A 19,665-nucleotide genomic window follows, 5' to 3' on the forward strand; every position below is an offset into this window, starting at 1 on the left:
TACCACTCTGCCTACTTGTGCTCTCTCTGTCAAATAAATAAATAAAACTTAAAAAAAAAAAATAACTTGTTTCCTAGAGTCATATCACCACACTTTTCAGAAGTAAGGAAAACAGGTCCATAATTTCTAGCTTCATGAATAAAGGTATAAAAGAGTATGCAAACATAATTTAAACTGACAAGAATATATGATAACTCATTTGAGACTCCAATGGAAAAGGTTATGGAAATCAGGGTCTTCAGCACACAATATAACATTGTAGAGATTTAGAGATTTTAGAAAATTAAAAATAATATGTTGCTATAATTTGGGGGGGGGACAAAAATGCTAGAGACATATTAGCAAATGGGGCTTTGGTATGACGTAACCTGAGAACTCACACCAACTAATCTAAGAAGTTTTAAAGAAGATTTAGATCATGAAAAAAAAAACAACTAAAACTAATTATGTGGTTTCAGGGTAAGTAAGTTCTGCCTCAATAACTTCTTTATATTCTTTACTATTGTTATACTATAGTACGAATAACCCTGTGGGTTACACTAACATCACTTGATTATAGTTTCTGGGGAACGCATAAGTCCCACATTACAGAATGATGTCTAAATTGCAGACACTTAAAATACATGGAAAGTTGGCTCATGGGATTTAAAATCTGCTAAAGCACATAAACAAATGCAAGTATATAAGCCACTATCTGCTCAACTTAAAAATGAGCTTTCAGTAAAATCTCTGTGGCCCAAAAATATCATATTTAGGGCATAAAATTATAACATATATTTAATGATTTCTGTGGCTGTCAAAGCTAAAACTCACTACAAAAAATATGTGGAAATCTGTACTGTAATTTTAAAGTATGATGTCTGATAAATCGTCATCACATACCACTTCCTTGAAATATAATCCAACATGAATTAGATTGTATAAAAACTTGTTTTTAATAACCACTGATTATATGTTGACATTCAACTATGTGACTGCATAGAAAAAGTTGTTTATATAGTTTTGTAGGGAGATCAGTAGCTCTCTAGAAGATATAACAAAGCACTCAATGGTCCTCTAACTGGTCTGCTAAGAATGATAGAGTTTGACTAAAAGAATTTTATCAGCTGTGGAAAAGTGATGCTACATGCTAATGGGTAATTCGTTGTAAACTGTCTTATCATAGGGTCTTTTTGATCTAGAGGGCACATAGCTTGTACCCTACCACTAGCTGGCTTTGGAGGCTCCAAGACCATCCAATACCGTTGGGTAACCATGTTCTGGAGGCAGAATGCCTACTGTAGTCAGAAGCCTAGCTAGGAATACACGTTTCAGGCTGCTTTCCAGGGTAAAGGCTCAGGAGACTCACAGTTGTGGGAGATTAAAAATAAATTCATATCCCTTTCCCAGTTCCCACCTAGGAATAACTCTATGGCAATCTGCTTGCATTTTGTGCTTCATGACCCTCCCTTTCAAAGTCTACAACCATAACGTGCTGTATGTACTAGGGAATGTAAAGAAAGCAAAAGCAGTGAACAAATGGCTTGAAGTCATGAGGTAAGACTTACTAAGCAGCCTCATGGGGGGAGTAGCAAGAAGAAAACAGAAATGTCAGAGGAAACTGCTTCCTATTTTCACTTTATAATAGAAGCAAATTCCTGAATATTTATAACTTGCCGGGCTGTATAATGCAAGAAATCATGTATTACTGCTTTTGTGCCATTTAGAAGCAGTGCTGTGTAGTGGAGAACAGCCTAGTGCTTAGACTTTGACACTGACCACACGTGACTAGCGTAGTAGGGGGAAGAGGAAGGTCAGTAGGTATCAAAAGGTAATGAATCTGCTTTTGCCTCTAACTGTGAAATCACAATGTCCTACCTTGTTACCTGCAATCTTGAAAAAGTTATACATACACAAAAAGAAATGCTAGTCTCTGAAAGTATCTCTCTCTTCATCCCTCTGTAAGCAACAGAGATTAGAGAGAATGTCTCAGTCGTCATTTTAGCCCCCTCAGCACGCCTGGCACAGTGCCTCACACATGACAAGTGGTAGTAAATATGCACTGAACTGAATTTTCTCCAGGAGTATCCCTGTCTCTTGATCCTTCTTTCTAGTGTTTCTTCTCTTGGCTTGCACCCCCCCTGTCATCTGTGGCTTAACCGATAATTTAGACAACATGAAATAATATTATGTTGTATTTATTGGAACAGACTTTTATGTTCACTTTTTTATTGGAAAAGTAAATGTTAGGATTGCTATCTTTTTATCTCTAAAATACTTTACAAATTAAATTATGGGTTAGCATCTTTTAACAGAAAAAAGCTCCCTAACCCTAAGTTAGAGATGTGCTGCTTTCTGCTATACTAAAATTTTTTAAAAAATTTATTTATGCCATACTTTTTTAACTGTTAAATAATGCCCAGAAACAAAATTTTCCACAACTGGCTATAAAAAGTAAGAGAGAACTATCTTGGTTTCAACAGAAGTGTACTTTTAAATAGAAAACGAATATTCAACAGGAAAAAGCCACATACTTTTCATAGTTCCATCTTCTTCTTCTTCATCTTCACTGTTTATAACCATGGTCCCCAGGTCAGATTCTAACATCGTGCTATTATGTTCAATCATGGTCTGCGCCCCTTCACTCATTGTGCTTGTGGCCTTCATTGTGCCCACACTCTCTGAGCTAGTCTTCACCATGGTGTGGGAATCCAGCTCATCTTCGTCCTGCAAGCAAAAATACTGCAATGAAGGAAGACTTTTCTGAGACAGCTGGATTTCTTCATTCTTAACAACATGACAAGCATATTATACTTTTTTAACTGAAGTATAGTTGACACACAATGTTACACTAGTTCCAAGTGTACAACATAGTGATCCAACATCTCTCTATATTATGCTATGCTTACCACAAGTGTAGCTACCACGTGTCACCATACAACACTATTACAATACCATTGGCTATATTGTCTATGCTACACCTTTCATCTCATGACTTATTTATTCCACAGCTGAAAACCTCTAGCTCCCACTCCCTTTCACCCATTTTGCCCATCCCCCTCTTAATATTATTTATATAAACATTTTATAATTTAATAAAAAACATTTTACTTTTAATAATGAAAAATACTATTATAAGTACTAATTTTAATATAAAGACACACATACAAATGTTATCATAAGAGCCAAAGTTATTTATAAATAAATATATATATAAATAATATAAAGTTTTAAGTAATTAAAGCTCAAGCAACAGAAATTGATGAAATAGAAGGCTGCTAGTTGTTTTTTAAAATGAGGATTAACAGGGCGCCTGGGTGGCTCAGTTGGTTGGGCGACTGCCTTCGGCTCAGGTCATGATCCTGGAGTCCCGGGATCGAGTCCCACATCGGGCTCCCTGCTCAGCGGGGAGTCTGCTTCTCCCTCTGACCCTCCTCCCTCTCGTGCTCACTCTCATTCTCTCTCTCGCAAAAAAATAAATAAATAAATAAATAAATAAATAAAGTAAATAAAATCTTTGAAGAAAAAAATAAATAAATAAAATGAGGATTAACAATCAAGAAATGGGCAGAAGACATGAACAGACATTTCTCCAAAGCAGACCTACAAATGGCCAACACACCCATCAAAAAATGCTCCACATCACTTGGCATCAGGGAAATACAAATCAAAACCACAATGAAATACCACCGCACGCCAGCCAGAATGGCTAAAATTAACCACTCAGGAAATGACAAATGTTGGTGAGGATGCGGAGAAAGGGGAACCCTCTTACATTGTTGGTGGGAACATAAGCTGGTGCAGCCACTCTGGAAAACAGAATGGAAACTCCTCAGAAAGTTGAAAATAGAATTACCTTACCACCCAGCAAGTGCACTGCTAAGGATTTACCCCAAAGATACAAATGTAGTGATCTGAAGGGTCACCTGCACCCCAATGTTTATAGCAGCAATGCTCACAACAGCCAAACTATGGAAAGAGCCCACATGTCCACTGACAGATGAATGGATAAGAAAGAAGTGGTATATATACATATGATGGAATACTACTCATCCATCAAAAAAATGAAATCTTGCCATTTTCAGCAATGTGGATGGAACTAGAGGATATTATGCTAAGCGAAATAAGTTAATCAGAGAAAGACAATTACCATATGATCTCACTCATATGTGGAATTTAAGAAAACAAAACAGACGATCATAGGGGAAGGGAGGGAAAAATAAAACAAGATGAAACCAGGGAGGGAGACAAACCATAAGAGACTCTTAATCATAGGAAACAAACTGAGGCTTGCTGGAGGGGAGGGGGTAACTGGGTGATGGACATTAAGGAGGGTACATGATGTAATGAGCACTGGGTGTTATATAAGACTGATGAATCACTGAACTCTACCTCTGAAATAATAATACATTATATGTTAATTAACTGAATTTAAATTAAAAAATAAAATAAGAATTAAGATAGGTAAATTATCAAATGCAAAATAGAGAATATGGTAACAAAACAAATACAAGAGAGCACATTAAAGACAGAATATGTTGGCACTATTCTAACAGCCACAACATTTACATAACTTTGTACAAATGCCATTGGCTTTTTTGTTAAAATTATGATAAATATATATAACATAAAATTTACCATTTTAATAATTTTTAATTGTATAGCTGTGTGGCATTAAGTACATTCACAGTATTAATGCAGTCAGCACCAACATCCATTTCCAGAACTTTTTCATTATCCCAAACAGAAACTCTGTGCCCATTAAAAAATAACTCTCCATTCCTCCCTTCCCCCAATCTCTGGTAACCTCTTTTCTGCTTTCTGTTATGATGAATTTGTCTATTGTAGATACCTCACATTAGTAGAAGCAACCAATATATGGTCTTTGTGTCTGGCTTATTTCACTTAGCATAATGTCTTCAAGGTTCATCCATGTTGTAGCATGTGTCAGAATTTCATTTAAGACTGAATAATATTCCATTACATACACACACACACACACACACACACACACCACATTTGTTCACCCATTCATGTCTTGATGAACACTAGGTTGTTTACACCTTTTGGCTATTATGAATAATGCTGCTATGAACACTGGTGTACAAGTATTTATTTGAGTCCCTGTTCTCAATTCTTTTGAGTCTATGCCTAGAAGTGTAATTCTGTACCATATGGTAATTCTTTTTTAATTTCTTGAGAAACCACCAAGGTGTTTTCTACAGTTGCTACACCATTTTACGTTCCCACCAACAGTGCACAGAGTTCCATTTTCTCCACATCTTCACTGACACTTGTTCTTCTCTGTTTTTTTGATAGCAGCCATCCTAGTGGATATGTGGTATCTCACTGTGGTTTGATTTGCACATCCCTAATGAGTAGTGAAGCTGAGCATCTGTTCGTGTGCTTAACTGACCATTCGTGTATCTTCTTTGGAGAAATGTTTATTCATGTCCTTTGCCCATTTTTTATATAGGTTGTTTTTTGTTGTTGAGTTGCAGAAGATCATTATATATTCTGGATATTAATCCCTTAGCAGATAGATGATCTGCAAATATTTCTCCCCATTTTGTAGATTGTCTTTTCACTCTTTTGATGGTTCCTTTGATGCACAAAAGTTCTTAATTTTGATGAAGTTGAATTTATCTATTTTCTTTTGTTGCCTGTGTATCTTAAGTTGCCTTTTATTGCTTTTATCATAACCTAGCCATTAGTTTTTAAATGTAAATTCACAGAAGGATCAAATCAGTAATAGAAGTATGAACAAAAAATTGCTCTTTAGAATGTTCATCAAAGATAAACTGAAATAGGGCCAAAAAATAAACTAACAAATTCTGTTTGAGAGACCAAACAATCTGTTATTTGGAAAAACTTGATCATGCGGTGAAATTCATTTATTATCTATTCCACTTTAAGTAGAAACAAACAAGCAAAACCTAATTCTGACAGAGGTCAAATACAAATACAGAGAACAGGAACATCCATGTTGTTCTCAGCTATTTGACAGCCCTTTCTCTTCCTCAACCTGCATGATAAATTCAGCAGTATCTAAGTCTTTTGTGCTTCTTTCATGAGTCTCTTTTAGAAAACTTCTTCATTCTTATGCTTTGACTATCTAACATGTTGAAGACTCCCAAATCCTGAAATTTTCCTGACTTTATTTACTACTTAAATGCTTAAATGATGTTTAAAACTTGGCATTCCCAAATCAGGTATCATTTCATCCACCTCTTTAGTCTCTCCTCTCTGCTGCCATCCCCAAAAACAACTAATATAAAGCACAGAAATCTTCATTAGCTACCCGAGAGTAAAAAGTCAACAGGTCCTCTTAGGTTTATTCTCTCCTTGATTCCCCATATTCACTCAGTCAGCAAGTTCTTTTTCAGAAATCTCTCTCCCAGCTCCATCTCTTCTTTTCTATTCCTACTGCTACTGAGTAAATTCCTGATTACCTCATACTTGGGTGAATACAGGAAAAGTGCCCTGACTCAACAGTCTCTCCCACCCTGACTTCTAAAATCAGACAGATATTAGTTCAAATCCTGGCTCAAATCACTTAATAGATATAAGACCTTTAGGCAAGCTATTTAAACTCTCTAGATTTTAGTTTCTTTCATTGGAGTTACGATTAAATGAGAAAAGACATGCAAAATGCCTACATATTACTAGGAACAAAGTAGTTTCACACTTTCTTCAAAGTCCATATACCATACCAAGCTTTCTTGAATATTATAGTATCATAATATCCTACTGAAATCTCTAATGACCACAGTTCTTGCCTGCATTAAAAGCTAAATATTTCTGCCTAGATTTTAATGTATCTTATTTTATCTGGCTAATCTTATTTTCCCATTGTTCACATATCCTCCAATTTAGTCAGGCTGACCTTAACTGAATCTTTAGCTGCTATAAACCCATGTCACACTATGTCATTAAGACTTCCTCTTTGTTTATGTCTTCTTCTCTACCCAGAATGCTCTTTCCTCTCTATCCATTTTAACTAAATGGTATAATCCCAGATCAAGTATCTGTTACCTTCATGGCTACTTTAGTCTTTATTAATTACCCCTTTTCCAAACTTCTATAGAATTTATAATGTGCATCATACACTCCTGCATTTAAATTTATGATCTCAAACTGTGAATAACTGTTTTGTCAAATCTTTTATAAATATAAGTATCTTATAGACAAGAATGCCTTACAGTACCTCTGAATCTACTCAAGTGTTTCACTTGGTAGTCCGTATACAGTAGGCATTCATTATATATTTACTTATTCACACAACTATAAAATCATGAACCTGTAATAATTCAACACCTCATTTTATATCTGAAAAAAATGAGGCTCATAGAAAGTAAGAGACTTCTCCAAGGACACATACCTATTTAAAAGCAAAGCTGAAGTAAGAAAACTAGTTCTTATATTTCTTAGTCCATCACTCCACTAAATGCATGTACCTTACTTATATTTAAATTTTGATCTACTTGAATGCTTAAGCTAGAGGTACAGGATTACAATTTTAACAGCTTATACCACCAGCTCCTATTCCCAAAGGGTCTTATACAAATTATTTGGTCCATCCTAGTGAAACCCGCCATCCTCTCTTATTTATACTATTAAAAACAGCTATTAAAAGTATTAAAAAGGGGTGCTTGGGTGGCTCAGTCAGCTAAGCTGCTGCCTTTGGCTCAGGTCATGATCCCAGGGTCCTGGGATCGAGCCCCACATTGGGCTCCCTGCTCGGCGGAGAGCCTCCTTCTCCCTCTCCCTGCCGCTCTCTATCTCTCTGTCAAGTAAATAAATAAAATCCTTTAAAAAAATTTTTTTTAAGTATTTAAAAATATAAGCTATATATGTAAGCTATATATATATAACTATTAAAAACTATTTAAAAAACAGCCTCTGAACAGTTTTCACGGTTTCTACACTTGCCCACTTTAGTCTCCCAAACAATAGGCAGATTGATTCTTTCAGATAAATCAATCACATCATGTTATTCTCCTGCTCAAAACCCTGCATTTGGCTTCCTATCACACTTAGAATAAAATCCAAAATCTTTCTCAGCCAAATGTGATCTGGCTCAGTAATATCTGCCAGGCCTATCTCCTATCACATTCCTTCTCACTCACCAAGTCCCAGCAATGCTGGCCTCCCCTTGGCTGCTTCTTGAGCATTCTAAGCATGTTCCCCCTCTAGCCTTTAAATTGGCTGATCTCTCAACCTGGAATGCTCTTCCACAAGACAGCTTTATCCTTTACTTAACTCAAGTCTCCGCTTAGATGTCACCACGTTAGTGAGACTTTTTCTGACCAAATTAAAATTGAACTCTCCATCAATCTTTTATCCTTCTGTACTCTTCATAGCCTATACCTGGCCTTCTCTACCACTAGAATAGTTTGATGAAGGCAGAGGCTTCTTTTTCACTATCAATCCCCAACGCTTTGAACACCTGGCACATAATAGGTACTTATTAAAAATTTAATGAATGGATCCATTTATATTTTCACTTATTAATTCATTCAATAAGCATTTATTGTAAATTTATAATATGTCAAGGAGTAGACCAGGCATTGGAGATACAAAGATAAATAAGAAACAGTTTTGCTACATTTTGGTTTTTTAAGGAGCTTAGTGTCTAACAGAAACCGACATGTGAACAATAAATTCCAAGGCAATTTGTTAAGTACTATGAGAAAAGTATTGGCAAAGTACAATGGGAGTACCAAGAATAGAGCCTCTAACTCTGCCTATAACAAATGAAGAAAGCCTCAGAGAGGAAGCTGCCCTTAAATTACGTTTTAAAGGATACATACTTTGTAACATATATACATAAATTTGGGTGAGTGCTTTATATTACAGCTTCTTTCTTTAACAGAACTACACTCAGCCATCCCTTCTCGGCTCAGATACGCCAAAACTGAATTAGGTGCCATATTCTGTACTGTCATAGCACCTCATGCTTATGCCATTCACATGCTTACTACTATACTGTAATCGTCTATACACTTGACTTGTCCAAATCTCCCATTAGAGTCCAAAATCTATAAGGGCAGTAACCAAATCTTAACAGTTATATTCCTGGTATCCAGTACAAAGCCTGTTCTTAGTACATAAGCTATTAAACTAATGTTAAAGCCCTTATTATGAGGTAGTGCCAAAGCACAGAACTAAAGGATGATGTTATGTAAAGTTCTAGAGTAGGATTTTATTTAAACTAATGTATTATTTTAAAATATAGAATGGCTATTGAAGAAACTTTGAGAGGGAAAATAATGCTATCAACTAGAATTATTAGTTGGTCATTTTTCTAATAAACATAAAAGCAGTTACCAGTGAGTTAGAAGCACTATGCTAATGAGGACTTTTGGTAGGATATTCCCATTTAATCCTCTTATTAATCCTGGGAGATAATTTTTTTTTTTAAGATTTTATTTATTTATTTGACAGAGAGAGACACAGCGAGAGAGGGAACACAAGCAGAGGAGTGGGAGAGGGAGAAGCAAGCTTCCCGCGGAGCAGGGAGCCCAATGCGGGGCTCGATCCCAGGACCCCGGGATCATGACCTGAGCCGAAGGCAGACACTCAACAACTGAGCCACCCAGGCGCCCCAATCCTGTGAGATATTATTAACTCTACTGTGCAGATGATGAAACTGAAGTTCAAATGAGTTTAATAATTTGTCTAAGGTCACACAACAAATAAGTAGAGGAGTAAGGATTCTAACTAGGTCATTCTGATTCTAAAGCCCAAGATCTACCTTCCAATTTTATAAGGCTTTAAAATTATTTACAGCATTTCTCAAGTCTGGCTGAATTTACATTACAGGTTAACTGGAGCATGTTTCATTTTGCTAAGTTAAGAGAAAGAAACTGACATACACATATATAAACTGATTTGTACTTAGTCCAAAAGCTTAAAAAAAACAAACTGGAATTTACTCTTTCCAGTAGACCCCACTGAGAAGGAAGGGAAAGAGCTGATTTTCTATAAAAAAATTGAATAGAATAGAACTGAATAGAAAAAAAATTTCTATTAAAAATTGACTGCTAGTTTAGTATCTTATCATGGTTGCAACCAGTTTAATTCCCAAAACACTAACTCTATTTTTATATGTGTGAGTCATTTGTCTCTTATCCTTGTAAGAGTCAATGCTATGACAATTAAACTTAACAAGAAACATTCCATTCAGTTGGTGTGAAATAATACTTTTAGTCCTCCTATATGCCAAATTAGAGTTGAATCTACAAGGGGATAATGAGGGTTGTACCTCTGGATTCACACAATTGGCTCAGGCAATCTATAAAATTATAAAAACATTGAACCAAGTTTGGAAGGGATTGCTTTTACGGCGTATTATTTTCACTTACATAGTCAGTTCGCTAAAGGATGCTAATCTAATTTACAAATTGGCAGAAAAAAATAGCAATGCAAAAAACAGAGGATTCAATTCACTAATGAAAGGTGGCACCCAAACAGTAATTAATAAAAGCAAAAATGGAATGAGAACTAGTTTATATGAAATTTGAAGACTCAAACACTAATAACTTGTTCATGGTGGCAAAAACTTTTCAGCAACACTTTTTACTCTAAAAAAATCATTAACTCTGAAATTATTCTTGATATTTTAGATTATGACTAAAATTTCATTTGGTACTTTTAGCATTTTTACAATAAAACAGTTATTTAAAAGGTTCTTCCAAAGTTATACTTCATTTATACACACTCTGTTATTCCTCACAAAAGAAAAGCAGAAGAAAAACATGTTGATACTTTATTATAGAAAAAGGTCTGTGGAACAGATGCTTCTCCACTGTAGAAAGGAGCCAATTCCAGTAAGGAATACAATAGCATTTCAATCAGTGGTCATCATGTGCCAGGAATGCAAAACACAGTACTGATGATAATCCAGGTTATGAATCATAAAATCCACATGGAATACAAATATTTGAAAACATTATTAGGAAATCCTACTCCATTGCTAAGACAGATTTATGCTATAACAGTCCGAGAAATAATCAGACTTTGCATTAGGTGTCTTCACACATGTAATATCTACTACCTTAAAGGATTTTCTGAATATTCATCTACTCTTTGACTGATTTTAAAGTTATTTACACACTTTAGAAAGCCATTATTGTTGATGTAGACAAAAGCTGTTGCTATTCGTACATAAGTTTTATAACAACTAACCTATATATATTTCTTACTGAAGGCATTATTTTTTTTCATTTGTTTCTAATACTGATTTTCCAAACATTAAATCAAATTAGAGAAAATTTTATTTATTTTTTTATTTTTTTTTATTTTTTTAAATTTTATTTATTTATTTGAGAGAGAGAATGAGATACAGAGAGCATGAGAGGGGGGAGGGTCAGAGGGAGAAGCAGACTCCCTGCTGAGCAGGGAGCCCGATGTGGGACTCGATCCCGGGACTCCAGGATCATGACCTGAGCCGAAGGCAGTCGCTTAACCAACTGAGCCACCCAGGCGCCCCGCGAAAATTTTAAAAAAAGAAAGCATTTGCTATTTGTAACAATGAAATAGACTATTTCTTAAATAGGTATCCTTCTAATTGAAAATATTCTAATTACTTCTCTTCTTGAAATATTAAATACATCTTTATTGCTAGTATAATTACACAACAGCACATAAACAGCATACAGCAGTGATCTTAATGGTTTTGATTCAACTAGACAATTCAATTGAGTATGCATTCTGCTACTGCATAAAAAATTTTTTATTTTTTTTCCCAAAACTATTTTTTAAAGAAAAAAGTGAATGTATAAGATATATAAGTGAACCAATTATACAAAAAGCTGCAATATTATAGTGGTCTGGATATCTTTCAAACCTCTTAGAGGTGAGAATCAGGGATGACACTGAAATAGCAAACAACATAACAAACATACTCTAAATGCATAACTGAGCTTTTAAGATATTAAAGGGAATCCACACGGGCCCCAAAGAGAGCTGGGAAACAGTGAGAATAAGCTAAATCTGGCCTTAAAGGCTGCCTTAGGGGCATAAGATGATGGGGGTGGGGTGGTGATGGGTATCCATTTTCGTGGATAAAGGGGGACAAGCGACAAGTCTTTGGGTTCTCTCCAAAGTGGAACTGAAACCCCTGCATAAAGTTGGGGTTCTTGAAGGTCTACATCCTCAGTGAAAGGGTGAACAAGAAAAAATGTACTCACAGGCAAAGAAGGACGACAGGCAAACTTGTCTAAATCACTTGGGCTTTAGGGAAAGATGGGAGGTCGGGGGGGGGGGCGGTGCTTCCTTTTAGAAGGTGCAGACATGGTTTCAGGGCTTTCTAACATTACCCACAAGGTCTGGGGACCCTCATGCTGAGAAATTATTAGCCTAATGCAGTACCACTATGGAAGTACCTGGGGTGCCTGATGGAAACAAATAAAAATCCACCCTAAGTGGGGACTCAAACTCAATCTTCAACCCAGAACTCACACATCATTCTCAGAAATAAAACCAAGCTAGAGTTGAGCTCACAATCCAGAAGATAAACAATGAATAGACAAGCTACTGAGAATGGGTAGGAACATCAAACAACAGAATTAAGACTCCCTCCTTAAAATTAAGTTAGTCCCCTTAGAAAGTTGCATCTTTCTAAGACAAAAATTTCTAGGATAAAAATTAGGAGTATACAATGGCATTCTAGATTGGAAAAAAAAAAAAAAAAAAACAAGCACAAATGTAGAAATATTCTGGCTAGAAGGGAAAAGCATTAAGTAAATTTGACTGCATTAAAAAATGACCTACAGTTTATAGAGTGCTCTATACACTAAGAACCTGCATGAGCTGCTTGGCATAGAAGAGGAACCTTGGAAACTAAAGGATGAATTGGAGGAGAAGACTGGAGAAAGAGAATCAGAAGGTTAAAATCCAGATTTGAGGTAATCACAGCCTGTACTGAAAAGGTCTACAGAAACAGAAACCACAAGTCAAATCTGAAAGAAACCATGAAAGAAGAATCAATATATTATGGAAACTTTCTGGACAAATATCAAAATAACTCCAATACTCTGAACCTAAAGAGATGAAACTGACTCTAAAGAGAAAAGTGTGAAAGGTTCTAACTTGAATAGATGAAGACAGAAGAGAAAATAGATAATGCCAGCTATTTGTAACTAAAACACGACTTAATAGAATTTGCTACTTCATCACATGATAAAAGCACTGAAATCTTAAGATCAATTTGTGGTGAAAGAGTCAAACAGAAATCAATCAAGCATATATGGTGCAACTTCAAGGGAACGGACAATAAATCGGGGAAAAGCATGGCAGGCATCTTTCACTTCTCTCCCTGGGCATGACTAAATTCGGGGTTGTTGGTTACGCTAACATGCTAACCTGTGTCAACAAATAAATTTGAGTTATTACTTGAATTAGTAAAAGCAAAAGTCAAAGGGTACCATTGTCCATTTGCTTCTATGTCTCACAGCAAGGAAGAGCCCGATGGTACAACTGAACTAAAAATACCTCTCTGCTCCAGCAAGGTGAAAGTCTGATGGGGCCCACACAGCATTACCTTCAAATTCCACTTCCCAATACAGCGGAGGGGAGCGCTTACCCCACTGTCTCTTTATCAATAAACCCTGCAGCATCTATTTCACTGTGTTACCAGTGAAATGGCCCACAGCAGAACAGCTGGTTAACTCTGGTCTCACTAGGACCACATTCAACTCAACTGAGCTAAGAACTACTGAGAAAACATCAAAAATCCTCTCCTTCAAACAGGTGTCCTGAAGCCCTGCTCAGTGTCTGACAGGCTGAAAAAAGTAATAAATTGGTATTCACCAATTAAAAGCTACGAAGATTTACAGTATCTGAAAATCTGTACAAAGAATGAACTTTCTTCCCACTGCTATAAGTAGGTGGTCCTTCTGTTTCGCTGCAAGAGACGCGTAAGAGCTTATACAGCTGCAGTCTTTGACATACCTGTCTGTAACAAACAGAAACTTCTGCCTTCGTGGATCCTAACTTTTTGCATGTTCACAGGCATGTTTTAAAGTTACATCAAAGCATTCACGATTTCCAAAAGTCATAAAAGACTTGTTCATCAGTACAAGCCTAAATGGTGAGAAGGCGTGTGGGCAGGACTTCAGAGGCTCCATGAAGCAAGACTGCACAAGTTCTTGGCATTATATTAAAAGTTTCCAAACAAAAGATTATCTTACATCCCCTGTGCACAATACTGATATACAAAAGAGTAAATTAAAAAGTAAAAGCAACCGTAACCATGGTTTTTCTTTTTTCTCCTGCAGCCAAAAGCATGTCAAAAGATTGACAAAATATAAAGATTCTAAAATCAAATATTTAAAAATAAAAAAGTAACACCTTTAAAAAGTGTTGTTACAAGCAGTTTATAAAAAATCCACAAGAGGGCACCAAAGACAAAACACTAGAACAAACTCCATTAATTGGAGATTTACACAGATAATATAGGTTCATAAAACAGGTTATTCTATTTACTAACATACTATCAATACTTTTCAGAAAGAGACTAGTGGCTACTTATTTTAAGCTGATATATTTCAAAATATAACCAGAGATGCTGTAAGTTATATTTTTAAATAAGCAATATTTATGTTTCTTAAAGGACAGGTTGCCTACATTCAGTAACCTCCCCAATGATTTCCATATAATAGCAGGAGGTCAATGAACAGTTGCTGATTCCACAAAATTGACAGAAACATACAACAGGAAATATCAAACATTCATATTACTTTATCACACTGCATTCTAAATTGCTTTATATTAAAAGATCTATGATTGTATATCTTATGTTTGTAGAATAAAAAGGCTAATCTGTCTGAAATTCTTCTTTTCCTCGTCCTTTCTTTACTCTTTTTCTGTTCTATTATGATACTGTTTAATAGAAAATAGAAACTTCAATACACATTTAACAGAAGAAATATCACTGTATAAACTGAGAAATAATAATATTATGAAATGATTTTGAGAAATCACCCTCCAAAGCATACAATTCAGAAGAAGACTACTAGAAGCACACTAAAATAAGAATATTAATTTTAATGTGTAATTTACATTACTGATACAAATGAAACTCTGGAACAGAGGAGTGTAAGGGAAGCCAAAAAAAACCCAAAAAAACAAAAAAAAACACGCAATCCTCCCCTACACCCCCAACCAAATATTTATCACATTTGGTTTAAGAACTGCTGAAGGAAAATACTTCAGTACCACTGTGTACCTTATTCATTTTAAATGCAAATACATTCTGTGCTGATGATAATCATGTGGCACTATGCTACATAATGAGTCAGGTAGAAGCCATTATAAAGGTTTTATTATAATGATAAGTATACATTATATATATAGCTGTTGATTCAAAAATTAAATATATATATAATAAACACTGTGTGCAGGCAGTGTGCTAAAATATAGTCTTTGTCCTTGAGAAATGTATAGTTTAGTGGAGAGAGGTAGAAAGTAGACAAAGTCAGGTAATATTCTCATAGAGGTAAACAGAGGATACCATATAGGAACCATATAGGAGCACTTGCTCAACTGAAGCTTAGAGGAACATCACGAAAGGTTCCCCCTTTCCAGAGGAATCAATGTCCAAGACAACTCCTGAAGGATAAGGAGTCCATCAGGCAAATGAGGGTGAAGTAAGTAGTCTAGGAAGAAGCACCAACTTAAAATTTTCTTTAAACACTTTTTGAGCAATCCTATTTTTGCTTCTGGTTTCATTACCAACTGCAAAAAGCCTGCTGATTCCTAATTGCCTGTGCTCTCCCTTAGGGTTCAAGCCTGCATATCCAACTGCCTGCTACCCAAAATGACTTGGATGAGCCAGGGACACCTCAAATTAAACAAGAGCTAAAGCGACCCCGTCTTACCCAGAAAGCCGCCTTGGAGAGAGTACTGCTGGCAGAGTATTTCACCACAGTAGAAGGGGTGGAGAGAAAATGTGGTTAAGTGAAGAAACAAAGGCTCTGACTATTCTATCATAAAGTTTGTGAATAATTTGTTGATTCCCCCCCCTTTTCTTTAATGGTCAAAATATAACTACATGTTTAGGCTGAAGAAAAAGGCCCTAGAAGAAAGAGATAATGTGACTGATAGAAAAGGCAAGCAGAGAAGACACCTTTAAAGGGAGGTAGAAAGAAAATCAAGGGGCAATAAAACAACAATTTCTGTTCTTTATGCATATCTCTATCACAGTATTTGTCGTAGCACATTGTCATCAGTCACCAGTTCACTTGGTGCCTCACCACCAGACTGCAATCTTCTTGTAGGCAAATATCATATCTTAGTTTTCTTCTAGATGTATTTTTATGAATGAAAAAATGATAAATCCTCTGAAACAAGGAGAAAGAGAAACCTAGTGAGGATGCAGAAACATCAAAGTTAAAAGAATACTGAGGTCTAGTTAGTGCAGTAAGACAAAAAAAATATATAAAAGTTATAAAGATTGGAGAGAAAGAAATACAACTACCTTTATTTCTAGAAGACATGACTATGCAGAAAATTTCAAAAAATCTACAAAAAACTACTGGAACTAATAAGCAAGTATAAATAAGGTCATAGGATGTAAGGGCAAAATACAAAATCATTTGCTTCCTATATATACCAGCAATAAAAAATTGGAATCCGGAATTAAAAAAATTTTTTTAAATCTTAAATGCCAACTCAAATTCTTTAGTTTTCCGAATGAAGCAACTTGGAATTTAGGCCCACTGACGGAATCTGTAGCGTCACCCTTTTGTTAGGGTAGTTTGCATCTCGCTTTGTTCAAATGCAACAATGGTGGGCTTTGGGTACTCAGTGGAGCTGAGGATAGTTGGTTTCTTTCTTGCTTTTTAAAAATTTTTATTCAGTTTATTTAAACTAAAAAAAAAAGAAAAAAGTTCATCCATTTCCCTCACTCCCCCACTCCCACCCCCTGCCTCTTGCAGCAACTCATCTGTCCTCTGTATCTATGAACTTCGTTTTTCTGTTTTTGTTTTTATTTATTAGATTCCACATATAAGAGAGATCATATGGTATTCGTCTTTCTCTGACATTTTGCTTAGCAAAAGGTCCATCCATGCTGTCACAAATGCAAGATTTCACCCTTTTATGGATGAATAACAATCCATTGTATGTATAATAACACTATTTATCCATTCATCCATTGATGGACACTTAGGTTACTTCCATATCTTGACTATTATAAATAAATACAGCAATGAATATGGGAGAATGCACATATCTTTTTGAATTACTGTTTTTGTTTTCTTTGGGTAAATACCCAGAAGTACAATTGCTGGATCATATGGTAGTTCTTTGAGAAACATCCATGCTGTTTTCTATAGTGGCTGCACCAATTTAAATTCCCAGTAACAGTGCCCAAGGGTTCCCTTTCCTCCACATCTTTGTTATTTCTTGCCTTGATAATAGCCATCCTAACAGGTGTGAAGTGATATCGTGGTTTTGGTTTGCATTCCCCTATTTGTTGGGAGATTCCTGATTACTGATTCAATTTCTTTGCTGGTTATGGGTCTGTTCAAATTTTCTGTTTCTTCCTGTTTCAGTTTTGGTAGTTTATATTTCTAGGAATTTGTCCATTTCTTCCAGATTACCCAATTTGTTGGGATATAACTGCTCATAATATTCTCTTTTAAAAAAAAGATTTTATTTATTTATTTGACAGAGAAGAGACACAGCGAGAGAGGGAACACAAGCAGGGGGAGTGGGAGAGGGAGAAGCAGGCCTCCGGCAGAGCAGAGAGCCCGATGCAGGGCCTGATCCCAGGACCCTGGGATCCCAACCTGAGCCGAAGACAGATGCTCAACGACTGAGCCACCCAGGCGCCCCATAATATTCTCTTATAACTGTTTGTATTTCTGCTGTGTTGGTTGTGATCTTTCCTCTTTCATTGTGATTTTATTTATTTGGGTCCTTTCTCTTTTCTTTTTGATAAGTCTGCCTAGGGGTTTATCAATTTTGTTAATTCTTTCAAAGAACCAGCCCCTAGTTCATTGATCTGTTCTACTTTTTTTTTTTTTTTTCAGTTTCTGTATCATTTATTTCTGCTCTAATCTTAATTATTTCCCCTCTTCTCTGGTTTTAGGCTTTACTCGCTGTTCTTTTCCCAGCTCCTTTAGGTGTAAGGTTAGGTTGTATACTGGAGAGTTTTCTTGCTTCTTGAGGAAGGCCTGTACTGCTATATACTTCCCTCTTAGGACCGCCTTTGCTGCGTCCCAAAGGTTTTGGACTGTCATGTTTTCACTTTCATTTGCTTCCATGTATTTTTTTTATTTCTTCTTTAATTTCCTGGTGAAGCCATTCATTCTTTACTAGGACGTTCTTTAACCTCCATGTATTTGTGGTCTTTCCAAATTTTTTCTTGTTCTTGACTTCAAGTTTCATAGCGTTGTGGTCTGAAAATATGCACAGTATGATCTCAATCTTTTTGCACTGGTTGGGGCCTGATTTGTGACCCAGTATGTGATCTATTTTGGAGAATGTTCCATGTGCACTCGAAAAGAACATGTATTCTGTTGCTTTAGGATGAAATGCTCTGAATATGTGTGTTAAGTCCATCTGGTCCAGCGTGTCATTCAAAACCATTGTTTTCTTGTTGATCTTTTGCTTACATCATCTGGCCATTGCTGTGAGTGGGGTGTTAAAGTCCCCTACTATTATTGTATTATTATCAATGAGTTTCTTTAAGTTTGTTATTAATTGATTTACATATTTGGTCGCTCCCAAGTTGGGGAATAAATATTTATTCTTGTTGGATAGAGCCCTTTATTACAATATAGTGCTCTTCTTCATCTCTTATTATAGTCTTTGATTTAAAATCTGGTTTGTCTGATATCAGTACTCTGGCTTTCTTTTGATGTCCATTAGCATGATAGATGGTTCTCAGCCACTATAGAAAACAGCATGGATGTTTCTCAAAGAACTACCATATGATCCAGCAATTGTACTTCTGGGTATTTACCCAAAGAAAACAAAAACTTTCAATCTGGAGGTGTCTTTGGATCTAAAATGAGTCTCTTGTAAGCAATAAAGAAAAAAGAAAAAAGAATAAAGAATAAAAGAAAGCCTGGTCCTATTTCCACCAGAACTGAAGCTGACCCTTTGGAGCCTCTATGATCAGCAGACCTGCCTGGTACATGGGGGTAGGGGGGGAAGGATGGGGCAGGGCGCCTGTGTTGGTCTTCTGAGGGAGAGACCCACTGGACTGGCTCACAGTCAGACCTGCTCTTGCAAAGATGCCCCTGCCAGGCGCCGGGGCGGGGGGGGGGGAGGGGGTTGGTGTAAGCAACTCCACCACTCCACCGGTGCTGTTTCTCTCTGAAGTCCAACTGTGCTGGGCGGGGTTGGGGGGGAGGCCCCACCTTCTGGTCTCTGGGGAGGGGTACTCATGGCCACCACTGTTCAGGAGGCCCCCCACAGAAAAGTGAACAATCTCCTCTCCTGCGTCCAAGGCTTTCGTCAGATCACTGCCCTCAACCTGTCTGTGCCCCCTGGCATGCCTGCACCACAGTTCTGTTTTATCTCTGGCTGGTGGCTGGGATTCAAAAGTCCAAATCTTAAAGGGCCCAGCAAGGCACAGACCCATTCCGCTCCCCCAGAAGAGAGCCTCCCAGCACACCCAGCACCATTCTGTCCTAGAAAAGCAGTTGCATGGTGTGCAAGGTGGCAGGA

The 19,665-nt window shown here is 36.5% G+C and overlaps 1 protein-coding gene across 2 annotated transcripts in view; it reads right to left on the reverse strand.

Moving 5' to 3' along the window:
* Window positions 1-19,665, reverse strand: part of STK3 (serine/threonine kinase 3) — a 271,067-nt gene that overhangs the window by 78,533 nt on the left and 172,869 nt on the right. For both annotated transcript variants that reach the window (XM_032421540.1, XM_032421541.1), the window contains one exon: window positions 2,514-2,706. In XM_032421540.1, coding sequence (XP_032277431.1) covers window positions 2,514-2,706 — 193 coding nt within the window. The remainder of the gene's footprint in view (window positions 1-2,513; window positions 2,707-19,665) is intronic.

The sequence above is a fragment of the Phoca vitulina genome, unplaced genomic scaffold (assembly GCF_004348235.1).
Source record: "Phoca vitulina isolate PV1807 unplaced genomic scaffold, GSC_HSeal_1.0 scaffold25, whole genome shotgun sequence".
NCBI classification, from domain to species: domain Eukaryota; kingdom Metazoa; phylum Chordata; class Mammalia; order Carnivora; family Phocidae; genus Phoca; species Phoca vitulina.